This window comes from Alligator mississippiensis, chromosome 1 (assembly GCF_030867095.1).
Source record: "Alligator mississippiensis isolate rAllMis1 chromosome 1, rAllMis1, whole genome shotgun sequence".
NCBI classification, from domain to species: Eukaryota; Metazoa; Chordata; order Crocodylia; family Alligatoridae; genus Alligator; species Alligator mississippiensis.
In genome coordinates, this window is record NC_081824.1 from 25007385 (window position 1) to 25031129 (window position 23745).

Here is a 23745-nt window from a genome sequence, read left to right on the forward strand (position 1 = left end):
TCCTAACAATGCCGACCTATTATTAGTTGCAAATGGTAGAACTGTCAATCATCATGACAAAAATGCTGAAGTGTTTCATAAATATTTCCATGATGTGTTTGGGAAAAGGGATGATGATCTAGTCATATCCTAATGATAGTGATACAACACATTCAAATCTAATAACAACTCATGAGGATGCTAAACAGCATATAGTATGTTAGACATTGCTTAAATCAGCAGGTCCAGAAAACTCGGGTCAAAAAATTTTGGCAAGCTATATTTCTTAGGCTGTCCAGATCATTAATACTGACTTTTTCATACATCTTGGAACACTGGAGACATTCCAAATGTCTGGAAGAAAGCTAATGATATAACAATATGTAAAAAAGGGCAAATAGGATGATAAAGATAATTATAGGCCTGTCAGCCTGACATTGATCTCAGGAGAAATAATTGAACTGTTGATACAGAATTCAACTAATAAAGACTTATAGGAGGGCAATATAATTAATAGTAATCAGGTATGTGGAAAATAGATCTTCTCAAACTTAGTTGATATGATGAAATTAAAGGTTTGGTTTAAAAGGCAAGAGTATTAATGTCATAGAGCTAGATAATGGTAAGGCATTTGAACTGGTACTCCACAGCTTTTTATTAAGAAATGAGAATGATTAAAATGAACACTGGTAGGTCTCCAAATGTAATTGATTTGGGGGAATGATCAGTAAGCATGGGTGTTCATAGTCTGGGCGCTCAAGGTTAAGGTCTTGGTACTGTATTACTTAACATTTACCCTTTCTTCAAGTTTATTGATGAAGAGAATTGGGGCGTAGTAATAATGGAGGTCAGGTCACTGATACGTAATGATCTAGGTCACTGGATAATTTAGGCACAAGCAAACAGCGTGCTGTTTAATGTAGCCAAATTTTAAATTACCAGCAGCAGTAGTGCCTCAATATGATGTAGACAGCTTTCCAGTAAAGAGGGAAGTCAATCCTGAGTCTGGAGATGACTGAGGATGCCAATCTGAGATCCATATGTTCGTACGGAGGACTGGACCAAAATACATCTCACAAAGTTGAATCAGGAGAAGTGCAAAGTCCTGCACTTGAGACAGAACAATCCTACGCCCTGTTACAGGATGGGTATTGACTGGCTAATCAATAGTTCTGCAGAAGAAGACTTAGTGGTCATAATAAGAAAATAAGATGAATATGAGCCAACAGTGTGCCCTGGTTGTGAAGAAAGCTAACAGCATGATTGAGGGAAGAGATTATTTCCCTCTATTCTGCACTGGTGAGGCCACGACTGGAGTATTGTGTTCAGTTTTGGGTCCCCCACTATAGAAAGGATGCGGACAAACTGGAGAGAGTCCAGTGGAGGGCAATGAAAATGATTAGAGGCCTGAGACATGCGATTTGTGAGTAGAGGCTGAGGAACTGGGCTTATTTAGTGTGGAGGAGAGAAGACTGGGTCAGGGGCATTCATAACAGCCTTCAACTACCTGAAGGGTGGTTCAAAAGAGGATGGAGCTGGACTGTTCTCAGTGGTGGCAGAATGAGGAGCACTGGGTGGAGCCATACAGGACTGGCACTTGCTGCAACTTGAGACCTCAAGCAATGGTCTCAAGTTGCAGCAAGAGAAGTTTAGGTTAGATATTAAGAGATGTTGTGGAATCTCCATTCTTGGAGGTTTTTAAGACCGAGGTAGATAACGCCTTGGCTGGAATGATATAGTTGGGGATGATCCTGCTTTGAGCAGGGATTGGACTAGATGATATCTGGAGATCCTTTCCAACCCTAATTTTCTATGATTCCAAATGTGGCAATAGTTGTAGGAGGAAGGAGTAGGACCCTGGTGATGTTGGGTCACAGGTCTTTTCCCTGTAGGCCAGCTTCCAGCATAGGAGTTCTATCCTAGGAACCAATGACTTTGAAAATGGCTTGGAGGTCATGGGAGACAATCAAATAAATCCTGGCAACACTGTGGCTAATGTGATCCTTGTATATAAATAGAAGACTTTTATAAATAGAGCAGTTATTTTACCTCTTGGCATTGGTGCAACCAGTAACTGGAACACAACTCAAGGATATTGAAAAGTGGAGAGGTTTTCAAGAGGAGCCATGACAATGATGAAGGGTCTGAGAGCATGTCTTATCGCAAAACATTCAGTTTGTCCATGAGAAGGTTCTTTAAACACATATGTAGAGACATTTGAAAAGAGAGGGATCTTCAGTCTAAATTGATAAAGATATAGCATAATCCAAGGGCTAAAAGTTGATCCTAGACAAGTTTAGAGAAGACATTTTTAATTGTAAGCATAATTAACCATTATAAAAACTTACCTCCTATAGAGGATAAAAAGTCAGGTTTACTCCTGCACGTTGGCCCTCTCCGTTTTTCTCAGTGGTCTGTTGAATCTTGAATTATTTTCTACACAATAGTGCAGTTTTGCTGGAAGAATGGAGAGTGTCTTCCCATTCCAGAACAACTTATATCCCAGTGGTAGACCAAGGCTGTTCAACTTTGACATAGCTGGGGACATCACGTAGTGAGTGCCAGCATGTGGCTCCCAGGCACAGATCCCCCAGGCCATATATTGCAGGGAGCAGCCCCTTTGGGATTTCCCTTTGCTGTGCTGACTGGGCCAGTGCTGTGTGGTCCCACGTGGGCCTTCCCTTGCCATGCAGCAGTGGGAGAGGCAATTGCAGGGTGCATCTACACATTCATTAATGTGCAATAGTTACTGCCCATTTAATTAATACTTGCATACTGAAATACTAACTAAACGAGCAGTAACTATAGTTACTGCACAGTAGCATTGGCAAATGCCTTTTTGTGATGGTACTGCACAGTAGCCTAATAATACTGCACAGTGGCGTATTAGCACTGTCTGTGTTGTGAGGCACCACTGCACAGTGTTATTAAACTACTGTGCATTAAGTGCTTCCATGTAGATGCACCCACAGGTTGCATGTTTACTGCTACAGGCCACATGTAGCCTGCAGACAGCCAAGTAGGCAGCCCTGCATTAGACTACTTTCCTGGGAACTAAGAAAGGAGGGGATTGAACAACATCAGTGTCCCAAGCTGTGAGTGAAAGTTCAGACCACTAGAGTATTATTTGAAAGGGGGAAATAACAACACCCCCCTACCCCCCAGCTTTCTTTCCAAACTGAAGATCCTTAGCCTTTTTAGTCCCTCCTAGTATGGCAACTGCTCCATACCCCTAATCATTTTGGTCGCCTTTCTCTATACTTTTTCTAATTCTCTTACATACTTTTTGAAACGTGAGGACCAGAACTGCATACGGTATTCAAGATGTGAGTGCACTATGGAGTTGTATAATGGCATGATGATGTTCTCTGTTTTGATTTCAATTCCAATCTTAGCGTTGCCCAAGATTTTATTGGCTTTTGTGGTAGCCTCTAAAAATGTCAGCTCAGTGTACAGAGGCAATCTACAATCTACAATGACTCTAAGGACTCTGTCGGAAGTCATAACAGCCAGTTCAGAACCCACCATTGTATAGATATAGTCGAGGTATGTTTCCCCATATGCATTACCTTTTTCTTGTTGACACTGAAGTTCATCTGCCATTTTTTTGCCCACTCACTTAACTTCATGAGATCTGTTTGCACCTCCTCTCCATCCACTTGGGATTTCACTATCCAGTATAATTTAGGACTGTCTGCAAACTTGGAGATTTCACTGTGTGTACCCCCCCTTTTCAAGTCATTGATGAAAATGTTAAACAAAATTAGGCCCAGGACAGATACCTAATTTTGACGTCCACCCACCTGAAAAGTGACCATTTAGCTCTATACTTTGCTTCCTCTCTTTTAGCCAGCTCTCAATCCATGAAAGAGCCTTCCCTTTAATCCTGTGGCAACACATTTTATTTTAAAGCATTTGGTAAGGTATCTTGTTGAAAGCTTTTTGAATATCCAAATATCTTATGTCATCTGGATCACCCCTGTCCCCGCCCTCAAAGAACTCCAGCAGATTGGCGAGGCAAGATTTCCTTTTACAAAAACCATGCGGGCTTTTCCCCAACAGATCATACTTGTCCATGTGACTGTTGATTTTATTCTTTATTATAGATTCTATCAACTTGCTAGGGATTGAAATGAGACTTATAGGTCTGCAGTTCCCAGGATCACCTCTGGAGCCCTTTCTGTAGATGGGTCTGATGTTGGCAAACTGCCAGCCTGCACAGAGGCAGTTTGTGACAATAACATACATACTATTGCCACCATTGCCAAAGTAATTTCCCCTTGAGTGCTTTCAGAACTCTTCAATGAATGCCAGCCAGTCCTGGTGACTTAATGGAATTTAATTTAGCTGCTCTGCATTTTTTTGTTTTCATACTTGACCTGTCAAAGTTTTGTGAGGTTTCCTGTTTTCCTCACATGGGCATAGCCTACATTTTGTGAAGGATGTCTTTCTGTCTTGGATGGCCTCCTTAACTGCTATTAAACCATGCAGGGGGTTTATTGAACCACTTGTTACCTCTTTTGATATGGTATACAGTACATTTTTTCCTGAGCCTTTAATATGGTATTTTAAACAACTTCTAGGCTGCATGCCGGCGTTGTCCATTTAGGATTGCTTCTTTTCTCTTCTTTCCAACTTCCTCATTTTTCCATCCATTCCTTTTCTAAAATTGTATATTGGCGTGGTGGATTTTTTTGGCTCGCTCCCTCCCGTAAAATGTTGAATGTGGTTGTGTTATGGTCCCTGTTACAGAGTAGCTCACAAACAGAACCAAGCTGCATACATTACTCAGGAGTAGGTCTTGAATTGCTTCTCCGCTTGTGGGTTTCAAGACGAGTTGTTTTAGAAAGCTGTCACAAAGTACATCCAGAAATGTTTGTTCTACAGTTGATCCTGATGACGTATTTACTAAGTCCATATGAGAATAGCAGCAGTCTCCCATTATTATTGCCCACCTCATTTTAGCAGTTTCTTTCATCTTGCTAAGCATTTCATAGTCATCTTCACCTTCCTGATCAGGTGGTAGGTATTACAATCCTAATGTTCTTGTTTTTATTCAAATCATTTCTATCCGTGCAGATTCTGTGGCAGTTTTCCCTGCAGGTAAATGCTGTTACTGCTTTTAGTGTCAACATACAGTGCCACTCCTCCACCTGCACTTCCTAGCAGAATTTCAGCTGTCTGGGGAATTTTGGAGTCAAAAAACAAGGTGCCCATGGAATTCAGGAACTGCCAGGGTGAAACAGCAGCTGGGCGGTAGCTGTCAGGACTTTGATTTTGGATTTAAGTGCCTAAACTTCACTTAAGTCTCATTTTAGGCCCTTGAGCCCTTTTCTGAGCCCCTTTGGCCTATGATCATTAAATATGGGACTCTCATGGGTTTTGAAGTGTAACACATGCAATTGCTCATGTAGAAATACAAGTGGTTATGCCATGAAGGCAAAATGAGGTAAAATTTCAAATCAGTCCTGTACACAGAATCAAAGAAATGCTTTACAAGAAAAAAAAATGTATATTTATATACATTCTTTGACATGGAGGGTTTTTTTGCTAGACAATGTGGGTTCCTGAAACTGAGTGCGATTCTCTGGACAAAGAGGACATGGAATAAAATAATTAAAAACATAAAATTGCACAATGGTTCATACATGTGACTTGTTAAATAAATACTCACACGCATATTTACTGTAGACGTTTTCACCTTTCAGATCATCAACTTAATCTACATTTACATTTATTCTTTTTTTTTAAATGATTGATATAAAACTCACAAACTACAAATGAAGGTATGAAATCCATCCTCAATATGCCACTTTGGGATTAAGATATGCAATATATTCAATGGTGCTGAATAGTGCTCTTTTCAAGCATTAAAAACCCCTGAAAAATTAATGTAAGTTACAACTTTCTGCCTGAGCTTTAAATGCCTTTGCTTGTGTTTTAAGTCAGATTCTTAATGTTATTCAAATGTAATTTTGTTGTAGCTATAAAATATTTAAGCATTAATATATACAGAACTATTATCCCATAGTGTGAGAAGCATAAAAGCATGTGAAAGTAATAGCTTCCTTGACAAACAGGAGGATTAATATGTATGAACTGGAGTCTTCAATACTCTATGAACTCACATTTCGTGGAAAGAGAAAGACTAGATTTATAGTTATGGAAAATCCTTCACCCATTTTCAACCTCACAGGAGCCCACCCAACACATAAACAAAAGGTGTGTGGTCCCAGTATCACCTTGGGCAAGTTAAATTTCAAAATGAATATCCTCTGAAAGCCATTCTTGCAGCAGTTTAAAGACTCCTAATTTCTCATCTTTATTTCTCAATCTTTGAGAGTTCAGTGTTGTTTCTAGAAGCTGCAGTGCAATATTACAGCACAAAGCTGCTTAGATATTTGTTTAGCTATAAAGCAAGCCATTTAATCTGAAGGAGAACCATATTGGCCCATTATCAGATGGACATTCTGTCAACACTGTATTAGTGATCTCCCTTTCTTTGCCTGGAGTCTTCCATTCAAAGAAAATAAGTGCCCTTTAGCCACACAGTTTAAAATCAGTTGTTGTTATTGTCCTTTAAAAATTGTGTTTTTTTTATGTTCATGGAAAATGGGATGGCACAAAACTTCATTAGCTAAGAACTTGCTTTGTGGTTATCTCCAAAGCAGGAGGAATCTATTACTATAGCCATAAAGCTACCTAAGTGTTATTTGCAACATTTAAGAGATCAATGCTTTTAAAAAAATAATAATCTGCCAAACTATACAATTATCTCACTATTTCAAAAACCCTTTTGGATACTTGAACGTGAAATTCATTTTTTTACCACTCTTCTTTCCATAACATGTGCAGAATAGTGATTGGATTCCTAATGAAGGGCTGATGGACTGCTCTACTTTAGAAAGCCACTAAAAGCAGGATTTTGTACATTAAAGGAATCATACAATTTAAGTAAAATAAAATTGCAGTAAATGTAAACCTACATACCAAATGGTACGGTGTTTTCTTTAACAGTGACTTGTAAAATATAGTCTTTAGAAACCCTTTTAGATATAGTTGACTATTGTTGAAAGTTTCAGTGTGGACAATGGCATTTAAAGCCAAAGAGTGGTTATGGTTCTCAGATCAAGCCCCTTTTCCCCCCTAGCTAGGCTGTAATGTCACTCCCAGCTGAACATATGGTAGCAGTCAAGCGTATAATCTACCTGGGGGTCCGGGTGGCCACGCAAACAGATCACCTCCTCCCACTGTTCTTAAAGGACATATCAGTATGCACTTGAGTTAATTAAAATCAACATTTTTTCAATTTCACCCCTTATAAAATGTCTGGGAGTTTTTTATTCAGCATGAAGCGTGACCCTGGTTCAGTCCAATCCAAGCTGATCTCTTGTTCCTAATCTATCAGTCTGGGTATAAAATAAAACATCTCAGTGCATTCTATACTCAGCTGTTTGCTTTGAGCCTCAGACTGCTGGAGAGTGTGAAAAGCATCAATAAATGACAGGGATAAGTTTACAGGAATGCTAATACCATCAAGAGCGATCAGATTCCAGGGCTACAGTTCTGAGTACAGTTGCCTGCAACCTTGTTGTTTTGAACTCAGCTTCAGCACTTGAGCTGTGACCAGTTTCAGTTCAGGGCTAAATATGATGTGACTGAAGCCTTTTTAAAAAATTTTAATGACTGTTTTCAAATTGGAAATAGTATTGATTGTTTCTAAAATGTTCAGGTATGATGGTGCTGAATGCTCATATAATACAATTGAAGTGCTAATCAAGGAAGAAACAAACTGTAAGCCAACATTCATCATAGTTACATTTTTGTAAAAGAAAAAAAAATACTGTCAGTCACGAGGTGTCTGGAAAACTCATGTGTATACCTGGTAAATAACCTCATTTTTTCCTCCCATCTTTCATACTTTTATCCTTGAAACCCCATGCTCTGATATACAAGTGCTTATGGATTCAACATTGAATCCAATAATGAATCAACAACTTCCTTTAGATTATTGCAACATACAAATCATGCTGTATTCCTTTTGCCATTAGAGACCATGGAAATCTCAATGTAGAAATCACTGGGCTAGAGTATATAATGTGAGACCACCCCTTATCACAAGATCAAGTAGATGGAGTTTGCCATCATTCCGCTACATTAGTTTGAAGCTCCACATCCACAATTGGAAGATTAACTCTGTATCTTAGGAGCTCACCTGGATTTCTCTCTGCTGCTAAGCTTTTATGCTGTAGCATGTGAGTAATGTTTTCTATCATCTGGCTAGGAAGCTCCATCTACATTGGCAAACAATAATCAGGTCTCAGTTATACATTCCTTTGTCACCTCTCAGAAACTACAGCAATGCAATTATGTCTTGGCATAAAACTGTAATTTAAAAACAGGGCAGCATGCCTCCTAAAAACACAGATAATTGAAAAAGCATTATGCATCTTGTCTTCTACAATGAATTTACATGGAATACCAAATCAGCATCAAAGTTTGTCTGTACCTTCCTCAAGGAACTAGGTGACCTGAGCTGAACAAGCAATCTGTACAGCTCTGGAACAAAACTGGTAGCAGATAGTTGCATACAATGGGACTAGCTACAATAAAAAAAGATGTTTGCCCGTACAGGAAAGAGTTAGGGACAAAGTCAGAATAGCTTTTTCAAGGTCACAAACGTTGCTTTTTGCTTCATCTGGAAGGTACATTGTCAATTGCTAGGTTGTTCATTTAAAATAATGGTGATGGCAATGATGAAAGAACCCCCCAAATGCAGAGGTAGTGTAATTCTTCCCCTGGAGAGAGAATGCACCACACATGACAGAACGCCACACTTCAGGAGGCAGCTTCCATGCTATAGGGTCAAGAATGATGCAAGGAACTTTAAAAAGCAGAAGAGAGCATCTGTTATGGTCGTCTGATTCTTGCCACCTACACTAGTCCCAAAGGACTTGGAGCAGCCTCTGTTTGGTCTTAGTTTTGTCTCTGGTATTGTCTCCTCATTAGGTCTTGGACCAGTATCAATTACTGCTGTAAATTTTGTTCAGCCATTTTTTCCCCCAGATGTCCCATGGCAGATTTCCTTCACATAGCCCCTATGCCATGGGAAGGAGATGGCATCAATATAGTATTCAGCACAAACACAGAACTCCAACAGCAAATTTTTCTCCATTGTGGATTTCTCTGCCACATGTTTGCTGTGTAGTACAGCCCTTTGATTGACACATGAGAATATGACCTCTCATCTAAAGAAAAGACTGAAGAGGAGGAGGACTGTATCTTGTACTGTAGTTCAACAGGACAACCCATGTGAATAAGGAATTTGTGCACATATGGGACTGAGACCAGATTTTTTCCTGTAAAGCTCAACGTAATGTCTAATTATGTAAATCCATGTTATTAGCCTCAATATTATGGCTGAGTTGCTCTTTTCATCCACGGCTGCTTATTCTTTTTAAGATTGTTTTTATTCTTGAAACAGAAACAAAAATTTTGATACTAGTTCCACAAATACCGGTAGCACAGCCCAGTTTTCCTTTGTTATAAATTTACTTGTAAAGGCAAAGCTCTTTGAAACGGAGTTGCAAGCACACCAGTAGTCATTATAGACTTTCATGCCGCTACAAAAGGCATCTCAAAATAAAGCAATGTTAAAAGGATGGCTCTAAGAAAAGCCATATAAAGAGCCCTTGTGATCCTTGAAGTAGTTTCTCACATCCGCAGCACCTTAATAAATGAACTCATTCTTCTTTTACACACTCTCTCTACATCAAGCAATACTTGGAGAGCTGCAGATGCCTCTCTTTAGAGATGTAATGGTCCTTGTGGGAACTCAGTTCTGCACCAGGGTTAATTAGCTTAATGGAGGAAACAGATTTGCAAAGTTTGGGATTCCTTTCTTTACATAATTAAGGTAGTAGTTCTCAACTTAGTAAATATTCTCTGAGAAGATGCACCCAAGGGAGATTCTCCTTTAGCATAACACTACTGCAAAGCACAGAATCAAAACAAGAGAGACAAGAGAGGACATCACAAGACAAGAGAGACAATACAACCTCTTGCTATTCTGGGTAGAATACATTGATCAGATCTCTAATCTAAACATACATGAAAGAAAAGAGTTACTACTACCCCATTTCCTTGGGAACAGAATAAGGTTCACTACTGATGTAGGAAGCTTAAATTGGCTAATGCATGTTTTGGAAATGTATCTTGGAAAAATTATCTCAGAATGCTTAAGCTATGAAGTATATCAAGCCAAAATGCAACTACAATGGGACATTTGAATCAGCTGTTGAAGAAACCAGCTGGCTAAGACACATCACATGGTCCATTGTAGGGAGGGTAGTGATAGCATGCAAGCAGAGCATAGTTCTGTGCTCATTGAGTCTCAACAATTTCTACAGCTGAGATTTGAACATTTTTCAATCATTTTAGTAGACAAGTATGAAAGACCTTTAACAAGGGACTTGTTTTTCAGCCGGGTGATACTCAAATATTTTTGAAAATCCGGACCTCTTTAAAGTATCTTTTACCCTGGCACTAAAAAATAAGACTAATAATTGTGGATGTTCTATATGAAAGTGTCTTAAGCAATGGGTATGGCTAAGAGTTAACATCTTACTAGCAGGGCATGTCTACATGTGCCAATTTAAGGTGCATTAGCCATTTTTAAGGCACATTGAGGGCATGGCTTTACATGTACGCACCCTTAATGCACCTTAAGAATAGTGATTTTAGGCTATTTGCCTCTAAATATAATACCTGCAAAAACAGGTATCAAATTTAGGTGCGAATAGCTAAGGCACCTGGATGCATTTGTAGACACTCTAACGTGCATTAACACTATGTATATCGACTGACTTGGGACTACCCCGAGTCCCAAGTCGATCCACGCACCATATTAATGTGCCTTAGCGCATTCACATGTAGATGAGCACATAAATCGCCTTAAATGCACATTAGGTAAATGCACATTAAGTTTAGGTGTGTGTAAAAGCATGTGTAGATGTGCCTGCAGTCATGCAAACTCAATCTATACTCTGAATCCTAAGTCTCAGTTTAACCCCCTTTCTCTCATATTTTACAAATATAGTTTGCAGGCCTCAATGACACCTGAACAAAACCCCACTATCTTTGTTGGTTTGAAACAGATATCAGCTGGAACCATGAATACAATTCCGTGGCTACAGATTAAAATAGACCTTAGCTTGGTTTTGTCAGTATCCTAGCTTTGCAGGGTTAACTGAAGTAAAAAAATGACACTAGTGACAAAGAAGTGAGATAAGACTTGAAACATAGGAATGCACACATAATACGAAAAAGTTCATCCTTGCTGGATTGCTTTCCAAAACGGAAGGCTACTTTCGGATGGTGAAGGACAAGGGAAAAATAAAAGTGGGTGTTCTGAAGGCAGACTTGCATTGCTCCTTGTTAGGGTGAGCAATGTTCAACCTTGCCAATTTCCTGGCACCACTTGCTTGTATTCTTCTGTCTCAGCATTGCTGCATGCAGGATCTGAGTTCAACAGAATAGATCGAGGATACCCCTTGCAGCATGAGCAGGTAGCGCACCATGAAAACTGTTTGTTTTAGTTCAGCTACTCTGCTTTATAGAAAACTCTTTTAAAGCAAAGAATGAAGAGAAAAGAATTGCAGATGTAAAGATAAGTTAACTCTGAAACACCTGGAAAAAAAAAAAAAAAAAGCTAACACTACAAAAGATACAGGTTTTAATTTTTTTGCTCAGTAAGATTAAAGAAAGCCAAGTGTGCCTGCCATATATTTGCAATTAACATGTGCTTTAGAAAATTGGATTAAATAGGGACACAAGAGGAGAAAAAAAGGTGTCATATTGCACATCAAGCAATTCCTGCTGCCACAGCAGGACTATAATGCAATTTGGACTGTTGACAGAACTTCAAACCACTGCAGCTCATTTTAGATTTTATAGACCTCATTTCTTGAATATGGTAAAGCATTCTATTCATTATTTTAGTGCACTATAACAGAACCAGAGCAGAACTGTACATATGGATGAGTTGACATTTTTATTTTAAACTCAATTTTCAAGTTTTAATATTTTGACCATTTCAAATGGAATTAGAATCTACAGTGTGAATACATTTTTATTACAATTCGACCTTGAAAACTGCAAAGCACACAAAATACCCAAATTAGATCCTGTTACTCTTCCCCCCCCCCCCCCGTCCAGCTCGGATAGATGACTACTCTAACATTAAAAGAGTCAGTACAAAAATGTCGTCTTATTTTCAAACAGCCAATTAAAAATATAGCTACAGGGAAGCAGATAAGTTTCACAACCATTGTTTTGCAACAGTTATTCACCAAGGACAACACAGTATTCCATCACAATCACCATAAGTCTGTGGAACCCATGTACAGATGCTACCAATGTGATAGTATGCCAGATCCTCATTTATCAAAAGCCACTAGCAAAAGTGGCATTGATGTAGTTTACATTGTGGTATCATTGGTATTTTTCCTAAGGTCCTAAGTGACAAATAGCAAATGGAATAAGTGGCCGAGCATAAAACTTGCTTGAGAATACCAATTCTCGGGAAAAAAATAAGACAGGGTAGAGATCATGTGTTAAGAATGGATTTTAATGGTCTTGGTAGCATTAAGAGCGATATTGTAGTCAGGATGGTCCAGGAGTTATGCAGAAGCAATGAGTTATATTTTGTCTAATTCTATCACAACTGTACAGCTGGTCCAATAAGCTATCAATCTAATTTGTGTCTCTTCATTTAAATGAAGCTCTCAAAAGTTGTGCAACACAGATCTTTCAGAATTCACAGTAGGAGGTGGACTGTAATCTAAAGCTTCATTTACAATTGTTAAGAAAGTTTTCTGATAAATACTTCATTGTCAAAAGGGCCCCCAAATAATGCTACGACTCGAGGAAAAATGTCATATTTCCATGATTTAGATGTTATTTATTTTAAACACAATGCAGGGTTCCACCTTCCCCCCCTTAAACAAACAAACAAAAAATCTTCTTTTAAAAATTTTACACACGTGTGCACCATCCCACAAGATACTGTTTTCTGTCCAATTTTCCCTCCTTAAATTGATGTAGACAATGAGCAGCAAGTTAATTTTGCTAACTAGTTTAAATGCATGTCTAGCTTATTTTACTCGTATTGTATGATATTTATCTTCACATATGGAAGTGACCACAGGCCAATTACATCGTCAAATAGACTAGGAACAGTTATTTGCATGTGTGATTCCATAAAACATGAGAACACTCGAGCATAACATAGTATTGCCAGAAGCAATTTTGTCTGCTTTCACAGTAGCAAAATAAAACCATACTTAAAGTGTAAGAGACCACTGAACTCCTGCCTTTGGAGTTTACTGAAAAGGGGCCCCAGCTCAGCAGTTTGGACACTGAGTGGCAAACACCATCTGTATCCTTTTCCCTTCCATAAAAGGAACCTTTATAGTGGAGAAAAGGAAAACAAAGAAAGATTACTACCAGTAGTTATAAATACTCAAATGAATAGTTAATCATCCATTAAGAGCATGAATTCTCATGAGACATCAATTCAATAGCCTTGCATTTTTGACCAATTTGTTTTAGTACATATATTGAACTGTGGGATTTTAGGCTGTACTATACCACAGAGCACCCAAAAAAGAAATCAGATTCTTCAATATTTAATTTTGTCCTAATCACCCTAATTTTGGTATTTTTAGCAGCCAATCAAAAAACGCAATAAAAAAATAAAAAAGCTAGTATTCTACATGCGTTTTACTAGGGATTGTATTTTTGACATCTGATCATATAATTCATGGAAGTGGCAACTGATTTAGGTACATGTACTGACTTACTGCTTGTCAATAAAACTCTAAAAACTATTAATTGGTGATAAAGATGCTCAGTATTAGAGCTACTTGCAGAGGGTTAGATACTTAGGAGGGAGTGGAAGAAAATCTCATTTTATTGACCAGTAACAAACATATGGCAGTTCTGATACTTACAATAGTTCTGGCTGCATCAGGAAGTAATGTTGTACCTTAAACGAGGTTAAAACTGAAAAGAGTTCTTGGTGGATTAACCAGTTCATCAGTTTAAATGGCAGTTTAATAAAGGTTGTAACAGAAAGTCAGTCTATGAAGCAAGTTCCCTTTATTCTTCATATTGTAAGAAGTCCCAATATTTTAATTTTAAAAATATAAAGCTTAAACTTTTTTTTAAATAATAATTGAAGAAAAAAAGTAGACGATACGTAACTGACACCAAGTGGCAGTAATAAATCGGTGTGGACTGTTTCCCTTAAGCATAAATAAAACATTAGCACCACCATGAGGTAGCCAATAGAATACTAAAAAGACAGGAGATGTAGAATACATTAAAGGACAAATTATAGTCATAATTGTAAAGTGAGCAGTGAAAGGGTAAATCATATGCATTTCTCTTGTATTTTCCCTTGTATGCATACTTCCTGAAGGACAAGACATTCTGTGTAAAAATACCTTCACATTGTTTGCTGCTGCTTTTCTGATCTCTTGTGCAGTTATATGACAACACTTAAAGTCTGAACCTAGTCACGCGAGTTAGTCCATCTTCCTCCCATCTCAGTCAGTGAAAGCAAATGAACACTGCTGTTTCAGAGAGAATGCTCACTCTATGTGGGAACTTAAGCATGTTTTTAGATGTTTTCCTGAATTGGATTTTTTAAGTAAGCTCCGAGTGACTTGTTTGTTTTTTAGGATTTAGGAGGCTATTTGGCTGCTCCTAAAGGTTCATACTGCATAGACAAAACACCTGTTGCCAGCTACACTGGAACAAACTATACTGCTTAAAAAGTGGGCTTGGTTTGCACAGTAATTTCAACTTTCTAAGTTCTTTGAACTTCACAAGACAGAAAATTCTTACCTGTGTTTGGACACTGTTGCTTGCATTTTTTATTTTTTTACTCGTCCATTTACCTCCGAGCTACCCAAAATTCCAAATTAACAAGTCATGCATTGAAATTTCTTGACACATTACAAGAGCAAGTCTATCGATGTACCATCTCAACTAGAAACTAAAACGTTTCCTAAAGCAATGATCTCAACAAGAAAGCTGGGCTCTGTTATGTTCTGCTTAGCACATTCTAAAGGTCTAGCAAAGTTCTCTAATTGGGAAGTTTTGCTGCAGTCCTTGTGAGCACGTGTATAAAGAATTTCGGCAAAAGCCTCTGAAGAACGTACCTATTTGACTATGGCCAAAAGTTGGCCTGATTCCATACCATTCAATGCCAATAATTCTCAAACTCTAGTGCTTAGAATACAGACAGAGTCTGAAATTTTAACAAGATCTGTTCAAAATTTTCTAAATTATATTTTACGATGGAAATATTTTAAATAAAAAAAAAAATCCACAGAATTGTACTAATTCATTTTTTTTGTGTGTGCTTTGCATTAAATGCTTTTTGACATTTTTGTAACAGCTTACTTAAAATAGACCTAAATTAACATCTATTTTATGAGTTTAACTGCAACTTGTAATCATATATGAACCATCCGTTTTTCCCTCCTTTTTATTTATGATAATTTTAGGTGTTATTTTCAACAATAGTAGTTGATCCCTATAACCAGAAAGAATTCCATTATAATGGAATAAGAGAAAAAACTGTCTTTCAAGGCCATTAAAAATAAATCCTCCTGTAATATATTAAGGAGTTTTTCCGAGTTCAGAGGGAGAACACGCACACAAACCATAGACTTTTGGCTCTGTAATAGAATTTATATAAACGATTATGCCATTATTTCTTACCCATTTGATAGTGATAAATTCACTTCACTACTATAGATCTACTCATCTTTCTTAAACACTCTACTATAATTAAACTGGCATCTTAATAATACTGCACTGCTTCCTTCTCCCTACCCCAACCCCCAGGTTCAGGAGGGATATTTTCATTGAAGCTACTTTTTATTTCTCTGATGGACACAAAGATCAGTTGCATTCTGGGTATACACTGCTTGCTAGTAATAGGGCAGGTGCAATACTGCAATCCTTGCAATTTATTACAATACCATTTTTGCTAACAAAAAATGCGGTCTTATAATACCATAGGGCATGGGAGGACTTGAAAATGTGCACCCCAGAAATAGCAACTATACATTTTTTAAACAATACTTATCAAGTGCCAACCAATGGCTTTGTTAAGCCACTAAAAATAATTGAACGCTAAAGTTCTCACTTGAACGCATCCAACTGAAGAAATATAAAACTTTTAGGAAACATTCCGATAGTTAAATTAAATTTTCAGACACAAATCGGACTATTAGGGATTACAGAGGAGTATTCACAAGGATATCGGTCTGGTCACATGTCTTTGTAAAATGAGATTTTTTTCAATCTTAGCATTTATATTACTGTTGCTTGCAACGCTTACAAACTTTGCAGTCACCTGGTGCCAAAGTGAAGCCCATTTCTGCCCTCTTCTTAATTTATGCTGCACTCTAAAAGAATCAGGGTGTGAACACAAAACACATTTATGCTAGTGCAAAGCAAGTTACTTCACCCTTGGAAAGTCAGGGATAACTACACACTGGTGCATGGATCATTTGTCCACATGTTCAATTAAGGTCCTCTGAGCAACTTCGTTCAAACAGGCTATTACTGACTCCTTTACCTTGATGTGAGGTGTTGCAATAACACTGAATGTGGGCAGCTACCTCAGAAGAGTTGGTCATTGATCTTCTCTAGAGCATGGTGTAACTTATATCTGTACATAATCAGTGTAAAAGACATGTGTTGTTTCTCCACAGACAGAAGCAAATGCGAAGTGCGGTGACCTATTGCTTAACTGAAACTTGTTCATAGCTAAGGGTTAGAGGATTTAATTTCTGAAGTGTTTAAAAAGAAATGCAATATAGTAAACTTACAGTAGTTATCTTAAAATAATGCACTTGAGTCAAAGTGGTTGGTTATACTTCACAATTAAAAGCATCTTCAGAGCCAAGATTTCTTAAAAGGCAGGCTATACTATTAAAACTGAATGTAGACTAAATAGCATAAATGAAGTACAAAACAATTAAGTATGAGTTTTTAAGAAATTAAAAAAAAGTAATGTTTTCATATTCCTTACAGATTGACTGAATTGACTGAAATGAAATTTGTGTTTCCAGGAGATCAAAGTTACGCAACCCATGATTCTGTGAACCAGCTCATTCAAGTGTAAAGACAGAAAAATATCAAAATACTATTTGGGGGTAATTCATTTTTATTAGGTCAATTTTTAAGACAGCTAATACAGTCTACATCCTTGAACAATGTTGTTTGACATGCAAGAATAGTGAGTTTATTTTATTTATTTATTTTTAGAGTTATTGTAAATACTGCTGCTCACAGGCAGCACAGGATTTTAGTATTTTCAGTGTGTAACCTCTATTACTTAAGTCTTGCCTGAAGTGTGACACAATCAGAATGTTCTGAACAGCTGGTTAGGAAGGTAGCCAAGATGCAAGAAAGACGTCTGCGCTTCTTTTTCAAGGGCAGCCAACTCTTGCACTGTAGGTGCCAAAATATCCACATGGCCTTTATAAAGACCACCTGCCAAAAAAAGAACCACTCTAAATCACATGCTTGAAATAACTTGCCAGCAGTACTTATGTTCCACTGCAATTGTTCCGAGTTAGTTATTCCATCCTTCCCAACATACTGAGAAACTTGTTCCCTGTCATATTCATAGAATACATTCAATCTACACACACTTCTCGTTTATCCAGACTAAAATATATATTTTTTTCATTTATCCATCTTCCTCCGATTTATGAAGCTTTCGTGTATTTTAAAACTGTACCTAGGCTATTAAAACATACCAGAGAGAGCTAATTAGGGACCTACAAAATTTACGATTTTGTGATGTTTATGGAAACCACAAATTTGGTAGGTCCCCTGTGAAAAAGACCGGTCCCCGCAAACAAGCGGGAAGGAGATGCAAACAGAGGTCAGAAGCCATGGCATCCTGAAGCACAGGGAGGGGGCGCGCAACTGGCTGAGAGGTCAAGTCCTGCCCCTCCACAGAGACTGACAGGTGGCCAACTGTTAATCTTTGGGGAGTGGTGGCAGGGTTCCCCACAACTCTGATTGGTCAAGGGGCCCCAGAAGTCCCACCTCTCCTTGGAGACTGACAGATGGCATGGGGGGGGGCGAGGAGGAGAGGGGTGGTGCTTCACCGCAAAAAAAGTGGTGTTCGATTGCGCTGGGACCGTGAAATCTGGAGGCAGCCTTCATTTCTACATATAAAATATACATCCATGTTGTTAGCCAATTTAAAAACAAGATCTACATTCACAGGTGGATGCAACTACATACTTATGAAAAAGTGGGATACCTCATTACCACAGATGTTAATATTTGAGAGCTTGGATTAAAAATGAAATTGTCATGCTTTGAAAAATACCCTGTCACTGGACAAGTCTTAAAAGTGGCTATGTAATCCAGAAATCATAACAGGGACCTTTTTCCCTAGTTAATTGGATTATTGTCAGTTAAACTGTAGTTATACAGCAAGTTACACACTGGTTTATCACCAGAAATACTGCAAAGACAGAGCAAAAAAACTCATTGAAGACTCACCGCCCAAAGCTCTTTTTTGTCCATATGTAACCTTCCCATCAAAGTCGTCTGCTGGTACTTTAATATCTGGCTCAACTTGGGAAATAGTACAGTTCAGATGCTCTTCAATCTCTCCCAAGAGCTAAGAAAAAAACAAATTCAAGAACCTTTGTTTAAAAGGATTGCTTTTCCGAAGGCAGCTAAAGCAGGGGCAAGCTACATTCATCTGTCTCAATACGAGCTGCATATAACCAAGAAGAATGTGGCCTTAAAGAAAAATGGTTCACAAGTGTATACATGTAAGTTATCACACTTATTTAACAAAGTCTCTGCCTTCAGCCCACACTAAAACTGCAAGTTACACTGCGTTCACTATCATCTATAATACAATGATAGGAACTGCAAAAGTCAATGTTTTTTGTTTGTTTGTTTGTAATAAACAGGACCCTATAGATGTTTACTTATAAAAAAAATCTTAAGGGTTTTCACTTTAAAAAGTATTTTTAGTTTGGTAATCCATGGGATGTTGAAAATAATCAGTTTATGCTTGAATTTTACTGACAGAATAAAATAATAAACCATATAACTCTAAATCCTTGAGAAATCAACAAAATCATTTCTTTTGAAAGAGATGAATTTTCTTGAAGAAACAGTTTACCTGCATCTCATTGTACCATATGGTACAACCTCCTTCGTCCTTCAGTCTAGTATTATAGCATCCCTTTCCACGGCTGCTACAAACGTGATACCAAACCTGGAAAAAAAAATATGGGAAATACAGCTTCATTGTTGAAGTAGAGTATTTCAAAGCAATTATTATCCATGTGGGAAAATTAATTGTCAACTGAAAATGCAGTGTTAACTGAAAATACAGACTAAATTAAGGATAAGAAAGAAATGCACACAAAGAAAAAGTATATTTTCCAAGACAAAATAGGAAGTCAGAAGTCACCATACAGTATTTTACTAAACAATCCTTTGCTCAGTTCTGTCCTAAGTCTACTTTGAGTTAAGATTACCTTCTCTTTTTCTGTTGCCACAAGAGAGATTGCCAGACCCATCCTGAAATGTATGAAAAATTGATTTTAATGAATATTTCTAATTGCATATTAAGTCTTAGAGAAATTGAGGAAGCCCAAAGGAGATCAAACAAACATACCTTTCAGCTCTGCCAACTCGGCCAATTCGATGAACATAGTTTTGTTTTTCATCAGGAAGAGTGACATTGATAACTGGTAAAATACAAAAACCCACAACACAATATAGATACTTCCACACATGGTGGAATGGAAAAAGTGAGAAAAACTCTTGCTCAGGGAGCATACAATTAATTGTTATAGTTAGCATGCTTATTCTGCCTTGGTTGCTGTAATCCCCCATCCTATTTTTTAAAACATATTCAACACTGTAACTTAAAAATGGAAGACAATACAAGTTCTCTTTGAAACTTATTTGAAAGTTATTTTTCTTCTTGTACTATATTTTTTCAGTATATAGTTTTAAAGAATACTATAGTCAAGTTGACAGAAGTTCAGCTAAGTATAAAGTTCCAATTACAAAAGCATATTTCTTTTTTCTTCTGAAAACCCCCCACAATACAAATGAAGAAGTATGTCAGATTAAAGTTGACAATGCATTTTAATGATGGCCTGACTTTTTAACCTTCAAGTTCTTTTAACATAGCTATAATATATTTGCTTGGTTTAACTAGTTTATGCATCTACAAAATTTAAAAAAATTGCGCATAGTCCCCATTAGGTTTACATGTTAGTTATGCTGAACAGTCTTACCATAAGGAACACCATGAATATCAATTCCTCTAGCAGCTACGTCAGTGCAGATCAAGAACCTGACATCTCCTCTCTACAAAGAAACATATTTGTACTTAAAAAAAATGTTTTAAGAGCCTATATATAGCCTTTCCAGTTAATGTCTTAGTAATCAATGCTCCAAGTACAAATCTGACATAGTAAGGTTAGTTATCCTTTGACACGTGATGTTTTGGTCAATTAAAGTTACCCCTTTATCTCACATTTTCTTCCCAATAGTTTGAATTAAATCATTTACTTAAGGCAGAGATTTTCAACCAGACTGCCACTACATATTGGTGCCGCTAGGTAGTGCAAACACCTACACGATTCAGAAGAAAAATTCAGAGATTTCAAATAGGAATGCAGTGTCAAAAACGTTCTCACCTGTTGCAGGCTGAGTTCTCTGCAACAGAAGAATTGCTATATTTTCAAAAACAGCCCAAAACAAGCAAAAACTAAGAGCTGGCATTTATCAAGGGGTATCTTGAGTCTAAACAGATTGAGAACCACTGACTTAAGGTAAAAATTAACGGCCAGATGTACAAAGAATCTTTGGCATGATAGTGCTACATCACCAAACCTAGCTTGTAAGTGTCTACTGTAGAAGTGAAGTTTGTAAATGTGAAAGTTGCTATATGGTGAAATGTGAGGGTTAGGCATATAAAAATGGGATTCTGCATACTGGTGGTAACTAGTTGGAAGCTTAACCTAGCCAGTAGAAATTGTGGAAGAAAAACTGTTCTAGATCTCTCCTCTCCCTGAGACTTGGACACGTACACAAGATAGTCACAAACTAAAGCCCACTCCTCCAGTTTGACACGTAAGTCTTTTGGTGACAGAAGGTCAACTCATTTCTTGTAGTCAAAATGCTTCATTTACAGGGCCAGGCAGTAAGTAAGCAAGAGAATGCCTGCCTCTAGCCCAGCAATGAAGGCACTGCCCTGGGAAGGAATTATCTTGAGTTCCAGTCTCTGCTCCAGGGACCACATTCTACATTCCAAGACTTTTTAATGCGAAATGTACAAATATACAGGGATTCTCAATCAAGATATTAAAGGACACATGACAGCAGAACAGCTTGTTTACTCCTTTATAAGAACTAGTTTTACTCAGTGACTCTTTTGTAGTGTCTGAAAAGAATTACAGTTCAATACTGACTCTGTAGTAACCAAATATTAGGTTCCCATTTCCATGTCATACTCTAAATCAGGGGCAGGCAATTATTTTGAGCAGAGGGCCGCTTACCCGGTTTTGGCAGGCTGTCAAGGGCTGCATTGGGAGACCCACCCCTTGACAAGTGCCCTACCCTTTGACATGTGCCCTGCCCCCTGGTCACCACCTTGAGACCAATGACCAATGTCCAAGGGCCAGCACTGGTGGGGCTCAAAGTGGGGTGCAGGCTGGCAGGGGTCTGTGGAGCTGGGCTAGGCTGCACCAGCAGGGAGGGGGGAGCTGGCTCGGCACCACAGAGCCCGCCAGCTGGGACCCTGCGCTCCTGCCACCCTGCTCTGGGCTCCACCGGCACTGGCCCCAGGACACCAGTGTGGGCCCTGTGCTCCCACTGGCTCCCCGCCTGCTCACACCCACATGGCTGCAAACAGCTGCAGCAGGGGGCACCAGGTGCGGGCAGGGCTGCTTCCCTCCCACCCCCCTGCTCCTCCCTTGCCTGGGGTCCCCCTGCCCCCACTTACCTGAGTTTCTTGTGGTGGGGACAGCCATGTGCTCCCAGACCAGAAACCGGGGCTGGGGCTTCTGGCTGGGGCCGGGCGCTGTTGTTGAAGCCCGCTGGGCTTCCCTTGGGTCCTACTGCCTTTGATTCCTGTCATTTTTGACAGGAGCCAAGGGCAGAGAAATATTAATTTTCCAAATTTTTTTAGGGGCCCCACGGGCCAGATGCAGCCCACAGGCCATATTTTGCCTACCCCTGCTCTAAACAAAATTAGAAAAACAGCCCAAGCAGCAATTCATATTACCTTAAATCTTTCCAAGTTTTGTTTTCTTTCTTGAGGCTTTCTGTCACCATGCAAACACACACACGAGAACTGATGTCCCTTCCTATCTGGGCCTGAAAAGTTAATTAAATATTAATATCCTATATGAAAATGTCTCTGTTAAACTTACATAACAGTTGGACTTGTAAATCTGCTTTGACAAAAAGCTGAGTGGCAAGTGAATTTCTTTGTGCAAATGTCTTATGCAAAGGCTCTTACAGCAGAACCAATTAAGTTTAAATCTAACTGCAGAAGCACATACTATTTTGCTATAACATTTAAAGTACAAATTCACTATTTTTGGACTTGGTCCTGATCCATGACTAAGAATCTCATGTCCTGTCATACAATTAAGTGAGCATCAATTGCCAGTGATGGAAGTCAGTTATTAAAAGACTAATTTCTATCACAGATTTTAGAACATATCTGAACATAAAATCTCAAAAGTAAACATTTTGTTCTGTATTTGATATAAGCATCATCATTTTAGCATTCCTTAAGAGAAAAAAAACACGCAAAAAAAGGGCTAATTTCCAGTCTGCACATTTAATTTAAGACGTCAATAAAGTCACTCAACTAAGTTTAAGGCAAGAAGACTTACCTCCTCCTTGCTGGATGAAGTACAGCTCCAAGTTATCACAGTCTATTTTAGTTCGGCAGAAAATAATTGCTTGATCCATCTTGTGTTCCTTGATTGCTCGAACAGCATACTCTCCCTTTAGGATTTTAATAGCTTCAGACCACATTTCTAAGAAAGACAAACTGTCTTTTATTTCTCAGACCTCAAGAAAAATGCCTTGCATTTGAAAGCCTGTCTATTCCTATCCCAACCATGCAGTTAAGTCCAATGAGAAATATCACCCTAAGCAATCCTTGTCTCTGAGAATGAGTAAGAGAATGCCTTTGTCAAAGTTATTCATAACACTGAGTAATTATAAGGCTATCTGTCACAACCCAAGGGTGTGATTTTTGTTTTGTGTGTGCTTTGGCACCACTGAATTATTTTCCTGCCAATTTGTAGCTTTCTTTGCAGTGTGCATTACTTCTTTGCAGCACAGAAATGCACTTTGCAAAGAGTTCCCGCCATTTGTATTATAATTCGAGCCCCATTATTGGCTTGCGTTAAATTATTCACACGTGGCGGCTAGTGATTGGCTTGCTAGCCATATAAAAAGCTTGAGTGGTTTCCGCCCAAGTTGGAGGACTCCACGAACACTAGGAGGAGGAGACTAAACACCGTGTGAAGATCTAAGTGCTGCGGAGCCTATTGGACCCAGCGCATTTCAAGCAGGCAACAGGAGTCTGATCAGCCTCTAGCCTCTCCCCGTCGTCGAGCACAATCCTCGACGTATCCCTCTTCCCTGCGCGCAAAAGGATCC

The 23745-nt window shown here is 38.5% G+C and overlaps 1 protein-coding gene across 1 annotated transcript in view; it reads right to left on the minus strand.

Annotated features, from left to right (window-relative positions):
- Positions 1-17209: 17209 nt before the first annotated feature.
- The window catches only part of DDX1 (DEAD-box helicase 1), a 41301-nt gene continuing 34765 nt past the window's right edge, over positions 17210-23745 (minus strand). The window contains exons 19-26 of the mRNA XM_006262060.4: positions 22968-23114; positions 22349-22440; positions 20355-20427; positions 19724-19796; positions 19584-19626; positions 19223-19318; positions 18586-18706; positions 17210-17556 (exon numbers count right to left, since the gene is read on the minus strand). Coding sequence (XP_006262122.1) covers positions 17426-17556; positions 18586-18706; positions 19223-19318; positions 19584-19626; positions 19724-19796; positions 20355-20427; positions 22349-22440; positions 22968-23114 — 776 coding nt within the window. The 3' untranslated portion in view covers positions 17210-17425. The remainder of the gene's footprint in view (positions 17557-18585; positions 18707-19222; positions 19319-19583; positions 19627-19723; positions 19797-20354; positions 20428-22348; positions 22441-22967; positions 23115-23745) is intronic.